Raw genomic sequence first — 18,193 nt, 5'->3', positions numbered from 1 at the left:
ACAGAAGCGATGCCGAGGCCAAGAGGAGTAAAAGCCGATAAATTCCAAGCATCGGAGCTGTTTTGCGTCTGGGGAATGGTACGAGATGAACTGTGCCACAAGATGAACCTCTGCAGAGACAAGGAGGCTGGTGCTAGGAGGCAGAGAGTGGGCAAACAGTGTAGGTGCTTTCATTTATGTCGCTACTTCTAATTTGTTTACTTGAGATGCATAAAAGAGCTCAACGATTGTCTCTTGACCCGTCAGGGCACAAAGAGTGTCAATGATTACCTGTTGACCCATCCGGGCGGGATTACTGACTCGCACCCTCACAGTTTCCTCTGATGCACACAATGCAAACACCTGTAGTCTTGCACTTCTCTTGACACGCTTCACCACACTATCCTCTTTTGCCTCCTTCTCCTCAATTTCCTCCCTCCCCTTCACATTGGGACCCACCAGCTCACATCCATCCATCCATCCATTGGGACCATACTTTGTGCAGAGCTTTGGTGCTAACACAATCCTGGACGGGTCGCCACTCCGACACAGGATACCAGCGAGCTGGCACTCATTTTGCCAACCTCGGAAGGATGACAGGCAGGGTCAACCCCACCTGGAATTATTTCAACAGCCAAGGGGGATTTGAACTCAGGATCCTCGGATCCCAAGCCCACCACCCTAACCATTAAGCCAACACCAGACATTTAAGATCCCCCTTCGTCATCTATAAGAAAAGGTTATTGTGGTGAAATTCCAAGTTCCTGCCCTGAATGCTGTTGGGGACAGCAATAGAAAACCACCCAGTATATTACTCATTTGGAGCATCCTCAACAACTTTTGTGTTGAGGGTGAGACCAAATAAAATGGCAATAAGCTTTTGGAGGTGAGGATTGTTTGCTTGTGCACTCTTATCATTTGTACCTTGTTTATTTATTTTATGTATATCCATCCACTTTTTTTCCTTTTTGCCTTGAAAACTTAAATTAAAAAAACTGTGTTCAATTAGCTTTACCAATTTAATACTGCTTATATCGACAACATAACCATTAACAGGCAGTTTCAATATGCAACAATGTTCAGTGATTACCATACTTGATCTTCAGTGACGTCATGTACCAGCGCCACACTGTGTGGTGCAAAGACCGAATTAACGGAGTGAAATTGTTTTTTAAGCTTTGCTTTGAATAACTGTCCTGTTGGGAACAACCAACCAACACCCTAATATGGTAAAGTGGTTGTCAAATGAGTAGTAGTAATAGTACTGTCATAGTAGTAGTAGTAGTAATAATGGTGCTGTTGCACTACAACACGTACTCGCGTAGCTGGTCCATGGTGCGCTCGGTGGAGTTTCGAGGCAAAGGGAAGTTTCGTGCTTGGATTGTGAAACCCAGACCTGCGGCTGCATGCAGCACCCCATTATGTAGGAGCTGCAGTGCCACTGCTGGGGTGTGTAGGCCTTGATCATTAAAAAGGGCCAAAGCCACGGTGCTCTCATCATTGTGTTCCAAGAAGTAGGCTGCCGTAACACAGTGCTCGTTGAAAGCGCCACCTTCGGCTGTGGCTTGTGCCACCAGGTAATCCTCCATGCTTCCTGTGAGAAATACAAGTGATTTGAAAGGTTTAAAAAAGACAAGGAGCTGATAATCTAGATCCCCCAACTTTTGGGCGGTATGAGGAATATATCGGTATAGTATTAAAGTTCATCTTGAACGATTTTTTCGAAATATCGCGTACACAAGCAGCCAAATTGTCATGGCATGATTGTCATGGCAACATAATTTAGCCTATCAGGTTGAAATGATGTCATGAGGAATAAATATCTGCAAGACGAAAGCGAAATGTTCAATGGTTTTTGAAAGATCACGTACACAAAAGTACATGGACGGATGATCAGTCATTCGGACGGAGCTCATTTTAATGTCCCCGACCTTGTTGAAGGGGCGGGGAACAAAAACACCGAAACCTATTTATGATGGAAGCAAATACAATACAATGTGTAACCACCACCACCACCACTTCCTCCAAACCTTTTCCCTGCTCTTAACTCTTTTACCATACTTTCACTTTCCTACAGGGCATTCATAAAGTCCTTGTGAAACTTTGAACTTGAATAACCTTTTGATGTACACATGATAGAAACAAAGTAGAAATGGTGCATTAAAGCATAATAACTTCTGCCACCGAAGGTGGATCGAGGTTATGTTCTCACCCCTATCTGTTTGTTTGTCTGTCTGTGAGCAGGATATGTCAAAAAGTTATGGACGGATTCAAATGAAACTTGATGGACATGTTGGGTGTGTGACAAGGATGAAGTTATTCGATTTTGGTGAATAGCCAGACCTGGATCTGGATCTGAGAATTTTTTGAAGTGATTTTTCACCATTGAGAGATGGGGCCAAAAGTGGTATATAGTATGATATTTCAAAACTTGGTGGAGGAGTTGAGTCGGTGACAAGAACAAGCCGATTAGATTTCGGTTAAGGTCCAGATGTAAATCCGGCTTATCAGTGGGATACAAAACGTAAACTGTTTAACCTGCTGGAGGTATGTGCTCCACAAAAGTGCCGTTGTAGTTCATCAAGTTTTTACGAGATACAGTTCAAAATTTTAGGATTCAACATAACTGCCATCATCTGTAATACATCGTTCAATTCAATTTTCCAACTTGTTGAAAATATTCTCCAGTTGCTGCTGAGTGATGCCATTAATTGCATTTGTGATCGTCGCCCTAAGTTCATCCAAAGAATGTGGTTTTGATGAGTGAACAACAGTCATACATAGCGCCATAAAATATAGTCCAATGGGAACAGGTGAGGGGAACGAGGTGGTCAAGCAATTGGTCCATGTCTTCCGATTCACTTGGCTGGGTAAACATCATTCAAGGATCCGGCGCACCGTCGAAGCATTGTGGCAGGATACCTAGTCGTGCGAGTACAAAATGAGCTGTGAAAGATTTAATCATCGTAGTTCGGGAACAAATAAATTGTACAACACTGCAAAGTAACGTTCACCACTGACTGTTGCTTCGTCCAAAAATAAATTAAGGATCAATGATGCGTGACCCCCCCTGAGTGAACACCAGACGTTGATTTTTTTTTGGTGAGTCTCTTTAATGTTGCCAGACTTCCTGATGTTTATTTGTCCCCCAAATGTGGTAATAGTGGTGGTTCACTTTACCACTGATGTATAAGTTGCCTCATCAGAAAATCTCAACTCGGCAAGAAACCTAGGGGAATTGTGCATTTAACAACAGCAATGACAACATTAACATAACCAAAACTTGAATTATATGCTTTCATATGCCATTTAGAGTTTGTTTCTGTCATGTGTACATCAAAAATTATAAAAGTTCTAAGTTGTAGAAGGATTTTATGGACACCCTGGATTGACCTTCCTTCTCTTTCCTTTTCCATGTTCTTCAATTTGAACCCTCCACCTCCCCCACTCTTCCTCGAGAGTACATAATAAATAGATAGCCTTGCATCTTAAAGAATAGTGGATTTGAAAAGGAAAAAAAAACATGACAGTTTCAGATAGAATGGGTATAAAATAGCAGGCCATCTACACAGGAGGCAAGCTTGAGAAATCTCACCGTTTGAAAACTTGGTTTTCTGGTTAACAAACACAGGACGGAATGTTGTATTTTTCAGCTGATCTCCGAAGGACTGAGCCAAATAGTAAGCGATGGAGTCTTTGGCAGATTCCAAAACAAAACCATCTGCACGATTTGCCGGCAACATGGGTCCCAACTTGGTCGATGGAGGTTTCACTCTCAATAACGGAGCAGAGAACATGGGCATCGGTGAAGACAACCTTTTTGGCCAATCGTTGAGCCACCAATACAGACGTGAAGCATAGGCCAACCGTGACATTGGAGGTAATGACGTTACAATAGGTGGCCACGATGCTGACCGCTGCACAGAAGGAAATGTCCCATTATGAACGGCATAGGGTACCAGTAGCTGGTGCCCATAAGTGACCAAACCGAGGTCAATGGGAGAGGAGTCGTGAGGCGATGGTAAAGTTCTCGCCGCGATGAGTGCAATGGTGGTGAATACCAATGGCACGAGGAACTGCACGATGATCAACCGCCAATTTCGCCAACAATAAATGGTCCTTTTAACCACCATCGCCCACGACTGTTGGAGCAGAAGCCAAATCTGTGGGACAAGTTCAAGACAAATACAAGGGGACCAGAATATTAAAATCATAATTTTGTATGCAGCCTGTGGCTGCGAGTTACATCCTTGCTGGGAGCATGGCTGGGCCGCTGATGCAGTGCCCCCCTCTTCCCAGTAAGTGGGTACTCATTTTGCCGACTTCGGAAGGATGATGGGCTGAGTCAACCCACCTGGTGTTATTTAACGGAAAACATGGGCTCAAACTCAAAACCCTAAGATCTTAAGTCAGCTACTTTAACCGTTAAGCCAACACCTGTGTTTGAATATTAAAATAAAAACACAAAGTTAAAAGTCCAGATTAGGATTAGAGTAATTGAGACATCTTGCTCTCGAGTTCATCCAATGCTTGGAAACGTCACACCACCTTACAGCCACCAAATTCACAAGACTTTTACTGGTAGATATTGAGGCTAATTGAGCAGCTAATAAGCAAACTGGGACATCTAAAACAATATAAAATAATACGATAAACGGATTCAAAGTTCATGTTATGATTTAGCATCCTATTAAGCTCCCAATGAACAATGGGCAGTCGCACCCTCAAACATTGTGTCGAGAACTGCCATTAACGAAGGTTAACTGACCTAGAATGAATATCTTTATGCACTTAACCCAATTTGGCCCTGGGTGTGGGATAGCCCGGTTTACTTCTCATGGCATCAATTTAGTCCTTCCATCCCTGCAGTCATCCTTGTTTCACCACCATCGAAGCCTGCACTATGTTAACTGATGCTCCCATTGTGTGCTGACAAAAATGGGGATCTCATATTTGGCAACTTAAAAACTGTGGTGATACTTTTGTTGTTCTTCGACTGCAGATGAAACATCCCACCAGTATATGTAGCCACACATGCCAGCCGGCACCTTTCAAGTACAGTCGTACCCCGGTGTTGAGCTTCAGGTTCAAAAGATCTTCAGAAATGAGCGTGCTGCAGTCATCTGTGGCAGTTGTACTCGCAGCATCCATTTCTGCAGTGCAATCCTGCAACCGGTGATCGGACAGGTACTCCAAGCCAGCCAGCGTATCCCTCCCAGCTATGCTGAGCCGTGCCTCTGCCTTCTCGCTCACACTACAAGATAACAAGCAGGCTCAGCCTTCGCCTTACGTCAAGCACTCAGTTTTGCAACCACAGGGGAAATATATATCTACATTAATAAGTGTGTGTGTGTGTGTGTGTGTGTGTGTGTGTGTGTGTGTGTGTGTGTGTGTGTGTGCACTCCATAACTCCAAAACATAAAACCTGGCAGCCTGAAACTTTGCCTGCATCCTCAGGGAACTCCAAGGAAATGCATGAGTGAAATTGGGTATTCAGGTAAATGAAAACATCCCTTTTGAAGATAATTAATGGCCTTATTTAATTATATCCTTTATCAGGTGCATCATCGGCCACCTTACTCCAAATGGGGTCTTAAGGCGCATCCTGGGTTACCTCACTGGGGTTTGAAGCCGCCATGTTTTTTGGCATGCTCAACTAGACCAAGAGCCCGGGGGTACTTGGTTAGCTGGAAAGGTAACCAATTTTATTGCCTACCACAGTGTCCCATGTCCATCCCTGGGTACAGAACTGAACAACTGGCATGCCCCCAGTGGTGGGTGTGGCCAGGGGGGGCATTACTAACTTACCCCAAAGTTGATCTGGTCAGCTTTGTATGGTAACCCATAAAATATCACTTATATTGCCCAAATATCATCCTTAGTACATAACTTGGCTAATGCCAGTCATTTTTTATGGTGGGATACCCCCTCCAGTCATCAATATATGACACTTCAAAGTTGATCTCGATCAGTTCATGAGGTAACCTCTTGGAATCTATTAGAAAATGTTCAGTAGGACCCCAAGTGTTATGAATGCCCATTGCCAGTGGTTTCCATTGGTGGGTTCCCCCTGCCAGTTGCCCCTCCCTGGATTGACCTAGATCAGCTCATAAGGTAACTTCTTGGAATCTATTACAAAATGTTCAGTAGGACCACATGTGTTATGAATGCCCATTGCCAGTGGTTTCCATTGGTGGGTTACCCCTGCTAGTTGCCCTGAAAGTTGCCCCTACCTGGATTGACCTAGATCAGCTCATGAGGTAACCTCTTGGAATCTATTACAAAATGTTCAGTAGGACCCCCATGTGTTATGAATGTCCATTGCCAGTGGTTTTCATTGGTGAGTTACCCCTGCCAGTTGCCCCTCCCTGGATTGACCTAGATCGGCTCATAAGGTAACCTCTTGGAATCTATTACAAAATGTTAAGTCGGATCCCACGTCTCATGAATGCTCATTGCCAGTGGTTTATTGCCAGTGCCAATAATCTCTTGGAATATAACAAAATTAGGCGACCTGATTTACCAGACACTAGGTATCGAAAGGCAGGAGAATATATTTTCTTTGGGGTCTTTCAGAACCATGGACTTCAGACCCATCTGCCAATAGACACCCTATTAAAAAGGAGGTGAAAGTAAGCATTTTTCATTACGAGATAAATTTATGGGATATATTTCCACAAGCAAACTTCAAACATCAAACAATTTAAAGTCTTAAACAACCGTAAATACAAAAATGTAGGATAAGAAAATAATCTAATGATCGAGTGAGTATATGAGTACTGGTACAAATATGTCGCTTAAAATTATAGTTTCTGGATTATCATAGTGATTACCCAATGCTATCAGATTTCAGAGCTTTCTACAGTAGGTGTCCGTTCTGGCAATTTGGTCACGTTGGCAACACCCAGAATTCCATGTGATACTGATTCCAGATGTTAATTGTTCATTACTGGAATTCTTTTTATACTGGGGTTGATACCTTTAAAACCAAGATAAGTCATTTTGAATATGCTTTTCAGTCCTGAACACTTGTTAACCGTCGGAGCCACGGACGACATAATATTTACATTGATTTGTTCTACCCAGTACTGTATTACGTAAATTAAAAATTCAAGCCAAGATGATCCTCTTAAACTGGGTCGATCTTGCATGCCAATGTGCTCCATGGCAACATACAAAAACCATTTTTAGAGTTATTAGTAGTAATCATTTGAAATATAAAGATTTCATTTTGGAAGGAAAGCGTCCACTTTTCGATATTAAGAGCGAAGGTGAAGGGCGAAATCACCCGCACATGTCAATTTCTTCACTGTCAGAATCAGTCTCCACTCCATGCATCGACTTCACTATCACTATCACTTTGTTCTTCATCACAGTCCTGTTGATCTATTCCATCGCCAGCTGATGTCACGTTATCCCCTTACACTGAATCTGTGAATAAACAGTCTGGAAGTTCTGACCCTTCAAACCAGATTGGCTGCAGTATACCCTCGTTGTCTTTTGACCAACCATAATTACATGGTGTCAATCCAGTCATCGGCACAGCCGTTGTAGCGTTCGTCCACAGCATAGAAATGTATTGGGATCTATGGATTTTCATCTCCAGAGTCCTTCGACAAGGTGGCAGCAATGAACAGTCCAGCTTCTTCACATTGGCCAGGGGTTTTCCCTGAAAATTGAATGAAACATTCGTTATGACATGATTGACTGGGCGACCTGAAACCTACAGAACTAAAAATATTTCAAATACATGTACTTCATAAGTTTTACTTTACCTTATCAACTTTTCCAGTCATTTCAATAAGTTTCTTGCGTCTTGCCTCATCCACGTCTCGAGTCTTGGTTTGGGCATACATACGGCAGACAAACTCTGAAGCCACGTCAACATCAACATCATCGAATTGCTCCCCCATACTGGTGAATAGATTGATGAACTGCAACGATTCATCTTTCTCAAGGATTTGGAGTGGCTTGACTTTTCGTTTCCTGAAAGATACCAAAACCTCAGAATCAAGTAAACCCAAGTAAGATTAATGGTAATTTATTCATAATTTGGACCATTTTATTCCTCCCGTATCCTCCAGACTGCGATAGTCTGCATCCTCTGAATCTTCAGTACCCACATGTCCTCGATCCTCCTGTATCTCTGAACGATCCTTATCCATGAAAACACCACAATTACCCTGAAAAGTATATAGTATATATAGAAAAGTATATTACCCTGAAAAAAAAGATAGTGATATATATATATATATATATATATATATATATATATATATATATATATATATATATATATATATATATATATATATATTTCAAAATTTACATTTGAATTGACATAATCCTCAGAGAAAGATATTGTTACTAGTCCATTTCAGTGAGCTACTTCCAGACTGTCTACATGCAGTAATATTTAACTTAAATTATAGGCCTGCTTCATAAAAAAATCGATTCAATACTACATTTATAAGGTTGAGATGCTTCACTGTCAGTGGGGATGTCAACAACCATTTTGGATTGTCTGAAATTGAATGAAACCATTATTTATTAGTTTACCCAGTATCTAAGGGCTATCATAGCTAGAGATGATGGAGTTTAACACACTGGCCTAATACTAGTGTTTTGAGTGGGGGAATTCAACCGTGTTGAACTCAAAATCAGTGGAATTTGGTAGGTCGGCCCCGATCTAATAGTGCCATCCGATATTAAACTAGGCCCTCTCTCACTGATGCAGCTCCAACTGGTGTTGTAGGATACCGGCACATGTTTAAGACTGCACTCCATGTCATTACACATGTTCAAGTGGGTAGGCCATATATGAAAATAATCATGACACCTTGCAACATGTGTGATGCATGCGACATGTACATCATGCACTACATGCTATAGGTAGGCCGGGCCTTGACTCGCCAAGATTTTCTAGGCCTATATTCACTACTTCTCTGAGAGAAACAGACATATTCATAACTTAGCAGTAAGCCCACATTATTGCTTTGTTCCTTTTCCTTTACGCACCTTTTATCTAAAGACAATCTCTAAAACAAAGCTGTTGACTTGACAGACATGTGACAATGACAGTGCAATAAAAACAATGACAGTGCTGATCAATGTGCTGCTGCCACCTTTGTTACACTAACATAACTAAACAACACATGGGTCATTCTTGGGTCTGGTTGGTGGGATGCAGGGGAGAAGAAAAAAAAAGGAAGAAATAAGAGGATATACTTGGCCTTATTTCATAAGATATCACTATGTGATATCACCTTGATTTTATAGGGCCGATAATGCCATTGGCGCTGACCCTTCTGTAATCCTGATGTAAGACCTTGTTGTGAATTCAATAAAGACCCACTTAAACTAAAAAAAAAACTTGATTTTAAATTTTGAGGAAGTAAGACTTTCATTGGAATGTGCATCTGGAAAGTTATATTAATCCAGGGAGGAGCAACATTCCAGGCAACTGGCAGGGGTAATCCACCGCTGGAAACCACCGTTAATGGGCATTCATAATACATGGAGTCCTACTGAACATTTTGTAATAGATTCCAAGAGGTTACCTCATGAGCTAATCTAGGTCAATCCAGGGAGGGGCAACTTTCAGGGCAACTAGCAGGGGTAACCCACCAATGGAAACCACTGGTAATGAGCACTCATAACACATGGGTTCCTACTGAACATTTTGTAATAGATTCCATGAGGTTACCTCATGAGCTGATCTAGATCAACTTTGAAGTGTCATATATTGATGACTGGAGGGGGTACCCCACCATAGAAAATGACTGGCATTAGCCAAGTTATGTACTAAGGATGATATTTGGGCAATATAAGTGATATTTTATGGGTTACCATACAAAGCTGATCCAGATCAACTTTGGGGTAAGTTAGTAATGCTCCCCTGGCCAGACCCACCACTGGGGGCATGCAGTTGTTCAGTTCTGTACATGGGACACTGTGGTAGGAAATAAAATTGGTTACCTTTCCAGCTAACCAAGTACCCCCGGGCTCTTACTCTAAAGTCGAAACCATGCCCCAACTTGGAACAGGCCGCAACGATTTCTTAACGATAAAGTTTTTTTATTTTTTTATTTTTCCACTTTCCTCACTCATATTATCGAATGCCTTCATCATCATACTTTTGAATCGCTGGGTACATTGCAATGCTTATAAACGCCCGAAGACGCCAGTGTCCGTGGCTTCATTTCATTCACGTACATGCCATAACCTTGAGAATCTCTTAAACTAAGCCAGATTACAAAATTTAAGTTCCAGAATTGAATTTAGCAGTTCTGACGGGGCTAAAAATGTTAATTTGTCTAATTCGGACATAGTTTGGGCATTCGGACATCGCTATCGCTTACCAAGCCAGCCGTCCTAATCATCCATTTAATTGGAGTGTTTGCTTGAGTGATTAAGCCACTTGCTGAGCAACCTTCAGTCGATGGCGGGACAGTTCCTTTCTCTCATTGATTTGAGTAGGGTGATTCATCATTGTGTGGGCCGTCTCTCTGTTGGATGTCAAACTGGACGTCACATCTGCCAGAATCCCCCCTCTCCCCCTCCTCACTCTCCCCTTCCCCTCTCCATCTTGCCAACCCCTCTTCTTCTCTCTCGCCAACCCCTCTCCTTCTCTCTCGCCAACCCCTCTCCTTCTCTCTCGCCAACCCCTCTCCTTCTCTCTCGCCAACCCCTCTCCTTCTCTCTCGCCAACCCCTCTCCCTCTCTCTCGCCAACCCCTCTCCTTCTCTCTCGCCAACGCCTCTCCTTCTCTCTCGCCAACCCCTCTCCTTCTCTCTCGCCAACCCCTCTCCTTGTCTCTCGCCAACCCCTCTCCTTCTCTCTCGCCAATCCCTCTCCTTGTCTCTCGCCAGCCCCGCTCCCTCTCCATCGCCAACCCCTCTCCCTCTCCATCGCCAACCCCTCTCCCTCTCCATCGCCAACCCCTCTCCCTCTCCATCGCCAACCCCTCTCCCTCTCCCTCGCCAACCCCTCTCCCTCTCCCTCGCCAACCCCTCTCCCTCTCCCTCGCCAACCCCTCTCCCTCTCCCTCGCCAACCCCTCTCCCTCTCCCTCGCCAACCCCTCTCCCTCTCCCTCGCCAACCCCTCTCCCTCTCCCTCGCCAACCCCTCTCCCTCTCCCTCGCCAACCCCTCTCCCTCTCCCTCGCCAACCCCTCTCCCTCTCCCTCGCCAACCCCTCTCCCTCTCCCTCGCCAACCCCTCTCCCTCTCCCTCGCCAACCCCTCTCCCTCTCCCTCGCCAACCCCTCTCCCTCTCCCTCGCCAACCCCTCTCCCTCTCCCTCGCCAACCCCTCTCCCTCTCTCTCCCCCACCCCTCTCCCTTATTTTAAATGCTCCCGCCCGGTTTTATATCGAACCCGGCAGTTAAAAATAAAATGTTGCTGTCTGGGTGCGTGTTGTTGCCCTTCCATTCCCCAACCCTTACGTTGCCTTCCCTTCCCCACCCCACATGCTGCCTTCATTCCCCTCACGCTGCCTTCCCTAGATGGCATGGGTTTTAAATGCTCCTGCCCGGTTTTATATAGAACCCTTCGGTTAAAAAGAAAAGGTTGCTGTTTGGGAGTGTTTTGTCACCCTTCCCTCCCCCACCCCCCCACCTCACGCTGCCTTCATGTTGCCTTCCCTTCCCCTCACGTTGTCTTCCCTTCCCCCCCCCTCACGCTGCCTTCATTCCCCTCCCTTCATGCTCCATTCCACTCCCCTAACATTGCCTTCCCTCCTGCACCCCTCACACTGCCTTCCCTCCCCCTTGCAAACCCCTCCCCTCTCTAACCCCCATAGACATCTCTGGGTAGTCTCTGTGTGCTGTATTATTGTACTGTTTTAACATACCCCATTTCATTCAATCCTGTACTTAATCCCCCCCCCACCTCCTGCTCCACAAGTGCCACCACCAAACACAAGTCGAGAACCTCTTCCCTCCTAACCAAACACAAATCCATAACCCACTCACCTCATGCTTACCTTCTCCCAAACCCCCTCCCCCTCCCAACTCCCCCCCTCTTCTCTATCCATCCTCCTCATTCCCATCCTGCTCCCAGAGTGTAAAGCAATGCTTAGTGAGGTGTTGCTCTCCCCACCCTTCCTCGCTCTTCCCTTCCTCCTCCCCTCTGAGCTCCCCTACCCCTCCTCCTCTCTCTCTCCTCTCTCTCCACCCCCTTAATACTCCCATCAGTGAAGCAACATTGTATTTGGTAGTCGAGTCATAAAACGCAATGATGTTCTATAATATAATATGACGACACAACAATCAAGTCCATGATTGGACACAATTATTTTGGCAATTGTTGAAAACTCTGAGAAGAAGAAGGTGGCACTTTTTTGTGGGCGGTATTCCAGTGCGCATCCGAAGTTGCCACGAGGGTGTTTAATAAGTTTCCCTGTGAGCACTTTGACAAGTTGCCCTGGATGTATGTGGGGCAGCATTTAAATCACATCTTTTGGCAATCCAACAAAAGTGGCACTTGAATATGACATAAGTTACACAAAAACCTGAGAATTGTAACATCCACCCCATTCCTCCCCCCCCTCACCACTTCCACTTCCGCAAACAATCCATATACTGTAATTCAGTCTAACACCAAGAATGCCTCAATATAATACTTTTTCCAGCAATGCATTCCTTTGAATTAACTGTTCGACAAATTGAAATGGCATCTCATAAGGATGATATCGTTTTGCATGCACTGTTACATTCCCAATCAAAACGAGCGCTAAGTCAATGGCATGCCATCGCAACTCCCCACACTTCCCACCTAGAGCATCCTTACGATAATAATTCACGGACCGGTGTTTGTGGGTTTGTTTGTCAGGCTACTCCTCCTACAGTTCTGGCCCAATTACATCCAGATTTGCTACAGGGGATCAGCATGACCCCAATTAATGTATAGGGGTGTTTTTATTTTTGCCAGTCGTCTTGGGGGGGATGAGGGGCGGGACACAAATTCTCTATGTAAATGTGTATGGTGGAGCGCCGCCTCCAGGTGTGGGAGTGTATTACAAGTCTCCACCATTTATAGCACAGTATTCCTGTCCCCGTTTTCCAGTGCAGTGAGGAGTTTTGAAATATTAGCAGTAGGTATGGTTTTGCTTCATGCACGTAACCCAGGTTATTTATTTTTCCTATACAGAGCTGTCACGTGCCGATACACCGCCCAAATAAAGGTATGCGTCAGAAGAACGTGTTGCGTGCTTGGAACAAGATCGCCCATCAGGCAGGTACTCTGCTAGTAGTTGAAAGATGGCAATAAGTTCCACTCGGAATGACCAAATAACAAATTTTGAGTTGCAATTTTTTCTCCCGTTTTCACCCCCGTGACCCCAAGTCCTCACCCCCTGGGGCATGAACCAAAGGTCAAGTCCCCAAGAATGTGTTACGTATTTCATGCATCCCCTAATGTTGATTGCATCAATGAAGCTTCATTTAAAAATGTTTTAAAATGTGCCCGTAATTGCATTTTTTTGGTATTTGACTTTCTGACCCCAACACATGGTGCAGGGCCAAGAATGATACTGCTCTTGCACCTTCATGCCATGTGGTGATCATCAGTACCACGTTTGGTGAATTTCTAAACAACCATTTCAGAGATAGCATGATGGACAGACGGACACAGACAGACAACCGATTACAATATCCCCTGTTTTTTCGAAAAAAAAATTTAAGTGTGGGCATGAGGTTGGTGACAAGGTCCTATGACAAACTCTTTGTCATTTCATTTGAACAGCTTTCACTTGGTCTTACCTTAGGAACACTTCCTCCATGGGAGTGACAGAAACTCCATAGCTGGTGATACCCAATTCCTCTCGACGGCGTTCAAGTTCCGTGAAAAGCCAAACAAACCTGAGAAACATTAGTGGGTAAGGGTTAGGGATCATGGCGATTTCAAGACGACGACAAAATATGTTCCCTATTTCCTTTCTTATTGCCCTGTGCAGTGTACATGTGTGTGCTGCTTGTCGGTAGGATGAAAGCAAGCTCTGCTCCGGCATTCCTCGCCAGTTCAGCATCAGGAATGTGGCTTTGCACCAGCTTGTTGATCCAAGCCACATCTGCCTCGGCCCGCTTTACCACCACCATGCGGTATCCGGCACCTGATGTCAAAAATATGCACAAAACGCAATACAGAAACTCTCAATCATGATCGGAGGGATACCAGTGAAGGTCATAGTCACTATGCCTCATGTCTGGATGCATCACAACTTAACGAGCAGTTTATTCTGTCACATCGCTAACTATGTACATTCATGTCTCATGACATCACTTCACCAATCATGACGTTAATGCTCACCATATCTGTGTTTGAGGAAGAGTGGTGATCCACAACACTGCAAACGACCGTGTGCTAGGATGGCGAGACGATCCGCCAGTACCTCGGCCTCCTCCATGAAGTGCGTTGTGAGAAGGATGGTGCGGCCCCGGCGTTGCGCCAGCACCACATCCCACACAGCTCGCCGAGCCACAGGGTCCATCCCGGATGTTGGCTCATCTAGGAGGACAACCTGCGGGGAGAATGATGGCCGAAGTGAGGGAAGCATCGGCATTTGCCTTGACAACACTGCTATAGCACAAATAGCAACTATGAGGTCAGCGACATGGCTTGATGGGACACCAAGGTGTGATTTTGAACTTTCCCAACGCCATTTTTGATTAACCTTTTTCAGTTATATCTGATATTATTGCTACTATCTGCCTCATTCTGGAGAATATTCACAATGGACAAAAGCTGGATGATGGGTTTTTCACAAAAACTTGGAGTGCAGCTTCCAAATGTGTGTCGGCTCAAAAAAGGTGAATTATCCCTCCAACACAATTCAGACATGGAATTAAAACACAAACATGCTGTCATTTAAAACTCTATGTTGAACCAGCTTCCCTAAGCGTTTGCATTAATGTTCCCCCATTTCCCCATTTACGATTCCCCTTTGAAAGACAAGGCTGCGACGTGCAGATATGATGAATATGTAAAATCTGCATTGAACGCAGCTTGATCAAAAGTCACCACTTTAGGAGACTCGGTGGTGTAATGGTTAGAGCATCTACTCTGAACCTGGGAGGTCAGTGGTTGGAACCCCAGCTGAATCAGAGCAAATGGTACATGCTGCTTCCTTGCTTGATGCAGGGTCGGATTTAAGGGCAGGCGACCCAGGCACCCATCTGGGGCACTAGGCTCAGGGGATGAGGGTGGGGGGGGGGGGTGGGCACCGGCTGATTTGGGTCAGTTCAGGTATGAGAGCATGTGCCGGAGCAGCGCATCTATGCATCCACACTCGGTACTCCAGGAGCCTCCGTCTGAACATCCCCAAGGCAGATGCCTTGCCTATCCTTATATCTCCTTGAGATGTCGATCAACCAGCTGCAACCACAAGGCACGTGGCCGGCACGTGGCCGGCACGTGGCCAGCCCGTTTGGCCTCCCCCACCCATGAGGCTCCCTTGCTGAGAGAATCTGGTGAGCAGGATCAGTGTCAGGAAAACGAGCCACATGTCCATACAGCCACAGCTGACGCTCACGGACTATATAGGTAACAAATCTCATCTGAGTCTCTCTCAGCAACCGCTCGTTGGACACAAAGTCTGACCTATGATAGCGAAGGATTCTCAGAAGAGACCCGGTACCAAAGGAGTTGTCTCGTCCAAGAAAACCAAACAGAGTCCACAGGCCCAAGGGCAAAACGCAGCCCGATCCGTCAAACCACCTCACTGTATGTTGAGCCGACCTGAGCCCACTCACACAAAGTTGGAATGCAGCCCAAACCACCAAATCGCCTCACAGCGTGCCATTCAAAATCCAATCGTGGAGTGTAGCCCGAACCGACAAACCACCTCACAGCGTACAGAGCAAGGTCCACTCATAGAATGCAGCTCGACCCACTAATCAACAGAATGATCCTAAATTAATTAACTTCTTCGTGATGCATAAATACAACATTAAAATTAAATGATGATAAAACAACATTTAATTCACAATCTCACGAGATTCTGTCATGTCACGATGCTTTACGTGATGGACGTGCCAAATGTATTATTACATAGATTATCATTTGTAGGAAATACCTTCAAAAGCGAATAATGATATTTTAAGTGCAGGGTCGCTACCAAAGGTGGCTGACTACACGACGAGAACCCTTACCTTTGGGTTTCCGATGAATGCAATGCCAATGGAGAGTTTGCGCCGCATGCCGCCCGACAACGTTTTGGCTCGTGCGTATCGCTTGTCTTCCAATTGGAGCGCTCTCAGAGTGACAGCGACAGCACCCTCAACTCCATGCTTATTGCCTTTCAGCTGTCGCACACAAGCAAGAGGAGGAATCTCATCGTTAAACAGATCCATCAATACTAACACCCCTCACTCAAGTACGTTTCCATTCCCACCAGTTGTCAATGCTCAAATCTCCCCTCTTCCAGGTACCTTGGCAAAGAAAATGAGGTGCTCCTCCACGGTGAGGTCCATGAAAAGAACATCATGTTGGGGACACAAACCCAGGCTGCGACGAACCAGGGACATATCATAGCGAATGTCACACCCGTTGACCAGAGCTGTACCATGACTTGGTGAAAAAAGCCCTGAGAGGATGAATGATAATCCAAATTAATGTAATAGTAGCGTGGCTTCTCGGAATGTGAACTACCACAAAATTCTAAATCTATTCACCCGGCACAAAACTTGATAATAGCACCATAAAATGTCCACTTTGGTGGAAGATAAAATAAAATAAGGAGGTAATATTGGATGGACCTCGTTCCAAGACCCTGAAGGTTCAATCGAAGCAAAGATGGACTTTGCCGTCGGCAGCCATAAGATGGGTATGAGAAATTGTGATTAATATCCCATCGATTTGATGTCAATTTAGACAAGTTCAAATTATTGAAGGTAGATATTGTACGAGTTAACCCCGGTGTACCCCGACGTGTTTTACAGTTGGTATTGTAGTTCTGTAAAATCTCAGCAATGCTTCCAAATTTATATTTTATGACTGTGGCCAAGTCTGGTGTGCTTTACAAAATGGCATTTAATGGAGTTAAAAAAAATGTGTGCGGCAGAGTGGGGGGTGGGTGGTGTCAATTCATCAAATCCTATAACTATCTCAGTGACCGAATTATTGAGCAAGAGATGTGATCGAAGAGAGCTCGAGTACAGGTTCATCTTGTGGATGGGGGAAAAAAAAATCCCATCCTCGTCCTCGATATACACGATATGAAAATGGATTTACTTTGTACTATTGTTACGGAAATGGTTGAAAGGATAAATGGGGAATAAATTATAATAGTTATTTCATAGTACACGTCAGAATAATCATGATGCAACTGCTCTGATTAACGAGATAGCGTCGACTTGTTTTCAGAACCTTTTGTCTTCCCACCCAAATGTTTGCTTCTAAGGCCTCATATTCCCGACATACAATCTGTCGACTTGTTTTTTTCCATTCCCCTCCAAGCATGGACAAAACTGTGTGAAAGATGGTGGCACGATCGGATAAGGACCTCCGTCACACACCAGTAGCAAACCTGGTGCGTGATCGGAAAATTGCTTGCCTCCTCAGCCAATCAACGCAACCGCACGATCATGGATCGATGCCGTGAGGACCTATGAGCATGCGTCACGGATAATAATTTATGGAGTTTCCGTGGGATATCAAATTAAAGAGCGCCAGAGAAAGGACACAGTGTGGCTATGTAGAGATCGAGCTGTGGAGATCACGAGCTGCGGCTGTGTGGAGATCGGACTGTGCTTCGTGACCCGACACAACTCCGAGGACATCTTCCACTTAGCCTCTCTAATCTGGCTCATCAACTTCCTGCAGTGTCCCGCATTTCCTGTATAAGTGAGAGGCCATTAGGTTAAATAATAAGGTCATCAAGATACCGTGGGCGAAGGAACGATCATTATTTAAACATGGGTACAAACAAACACGACATAATAGTGACCGAAGCTTTTCGTGCTGCACTCTTCAGGGTAAGATCGCAGCAAATGAAGGAGGAAGTGAAGGCGTGTGCTTTATACGCAAGTCTCAATAAGGTAGACGCTGCTTGGTTCAACCATAATGGTGTCACGGTTAATCCGAACGCCCATTTGTCAGCTCATCATCTTCACCTCGAGCTCCCATTGGCTGGAGCAGAGTTCGTCAATGATTGACGTTTGCAGCCGCATCCTGGAGAGAGGGGGGATGGTCCAGCCAATGGTCCGTCAATCATCG

At 44.9% G+C, this 18,193-nt stretch overlaps 1 protein-coding gene across 8 annotated transcripts in view; it reads right to left on the bottom strand.

The window, feature by feature from the left end:
* The window catches only part of LOC147011844 (phospholipid-transporting ATPase ABCA3-like), a 110,869-nt gene that overhangs the window by 32,894 nt on the left and 59,782 nt on the right, over positions 1 to 18,193 (bottom strand). For all 8 annotated transcript variants that reach the window (XR_015051731.1, XR_015051730.1, XR_015051732.1 and 5 more), the window contains 8 exons: positions 16,408 to 16,562; positions 16,129 to 16,281; positions 14,288 to 14,498; positions 13,940 to 14,090; positions 13,741 to 13,839; positions 5,047 to 5,233; positions 3,575 to 4,142; positions 1,297 to 1,573 (listed from right to left, as the gene is read on the bottom strand). Coding sequence is in view for 5 of the 8 variants with exons in the window: in XM_085857235.1 (XP_085713361.1) it covers positions 1,297 to 1,573; positions 3,575 to 4,142; positions 5,047 to 5,233; positions 13,741 to 13,839; positions 13,940 to 14,090; positions 14,288 to 14,498; positions 16,129 to 16,281; positions 16,408 to 16,562 (1,801 nt within the window). In the remaining 3 variants the exon portion in view is untranslated. The remainder of the gene's footprint in view (positions 1 to 1,296; positions 1,574 to 3,574; positions 4,143 to 5,046; positions 5,234 to 13,740; positions 13,840 to 13,939; positions 14,091 to 14,287; positions 14,499 to 16,128; positions 16,282 to 16,407; positions 16,563 to 18,193) is intronic.

Source organism: Eptatretus burgeri, chromosome 15 (assembly GCF_056783735.1).
Source record: "Eptatretus burgeri isolate ZD-2024b chromosome 15, Ebu_testis_v1, whole genome shotgun sequence".
Taxonomy (NCBI): Eukaryota; Metazoa; Chordata; class Myxini; order Myxiniformes; family Myxinidae; genus Eptatretus; species Eptatretus burgeri.
Note: the sequence above shows the minus strand (reverse complement) of the source record. Positions and strands in the feature narration are given on the sequence as shown.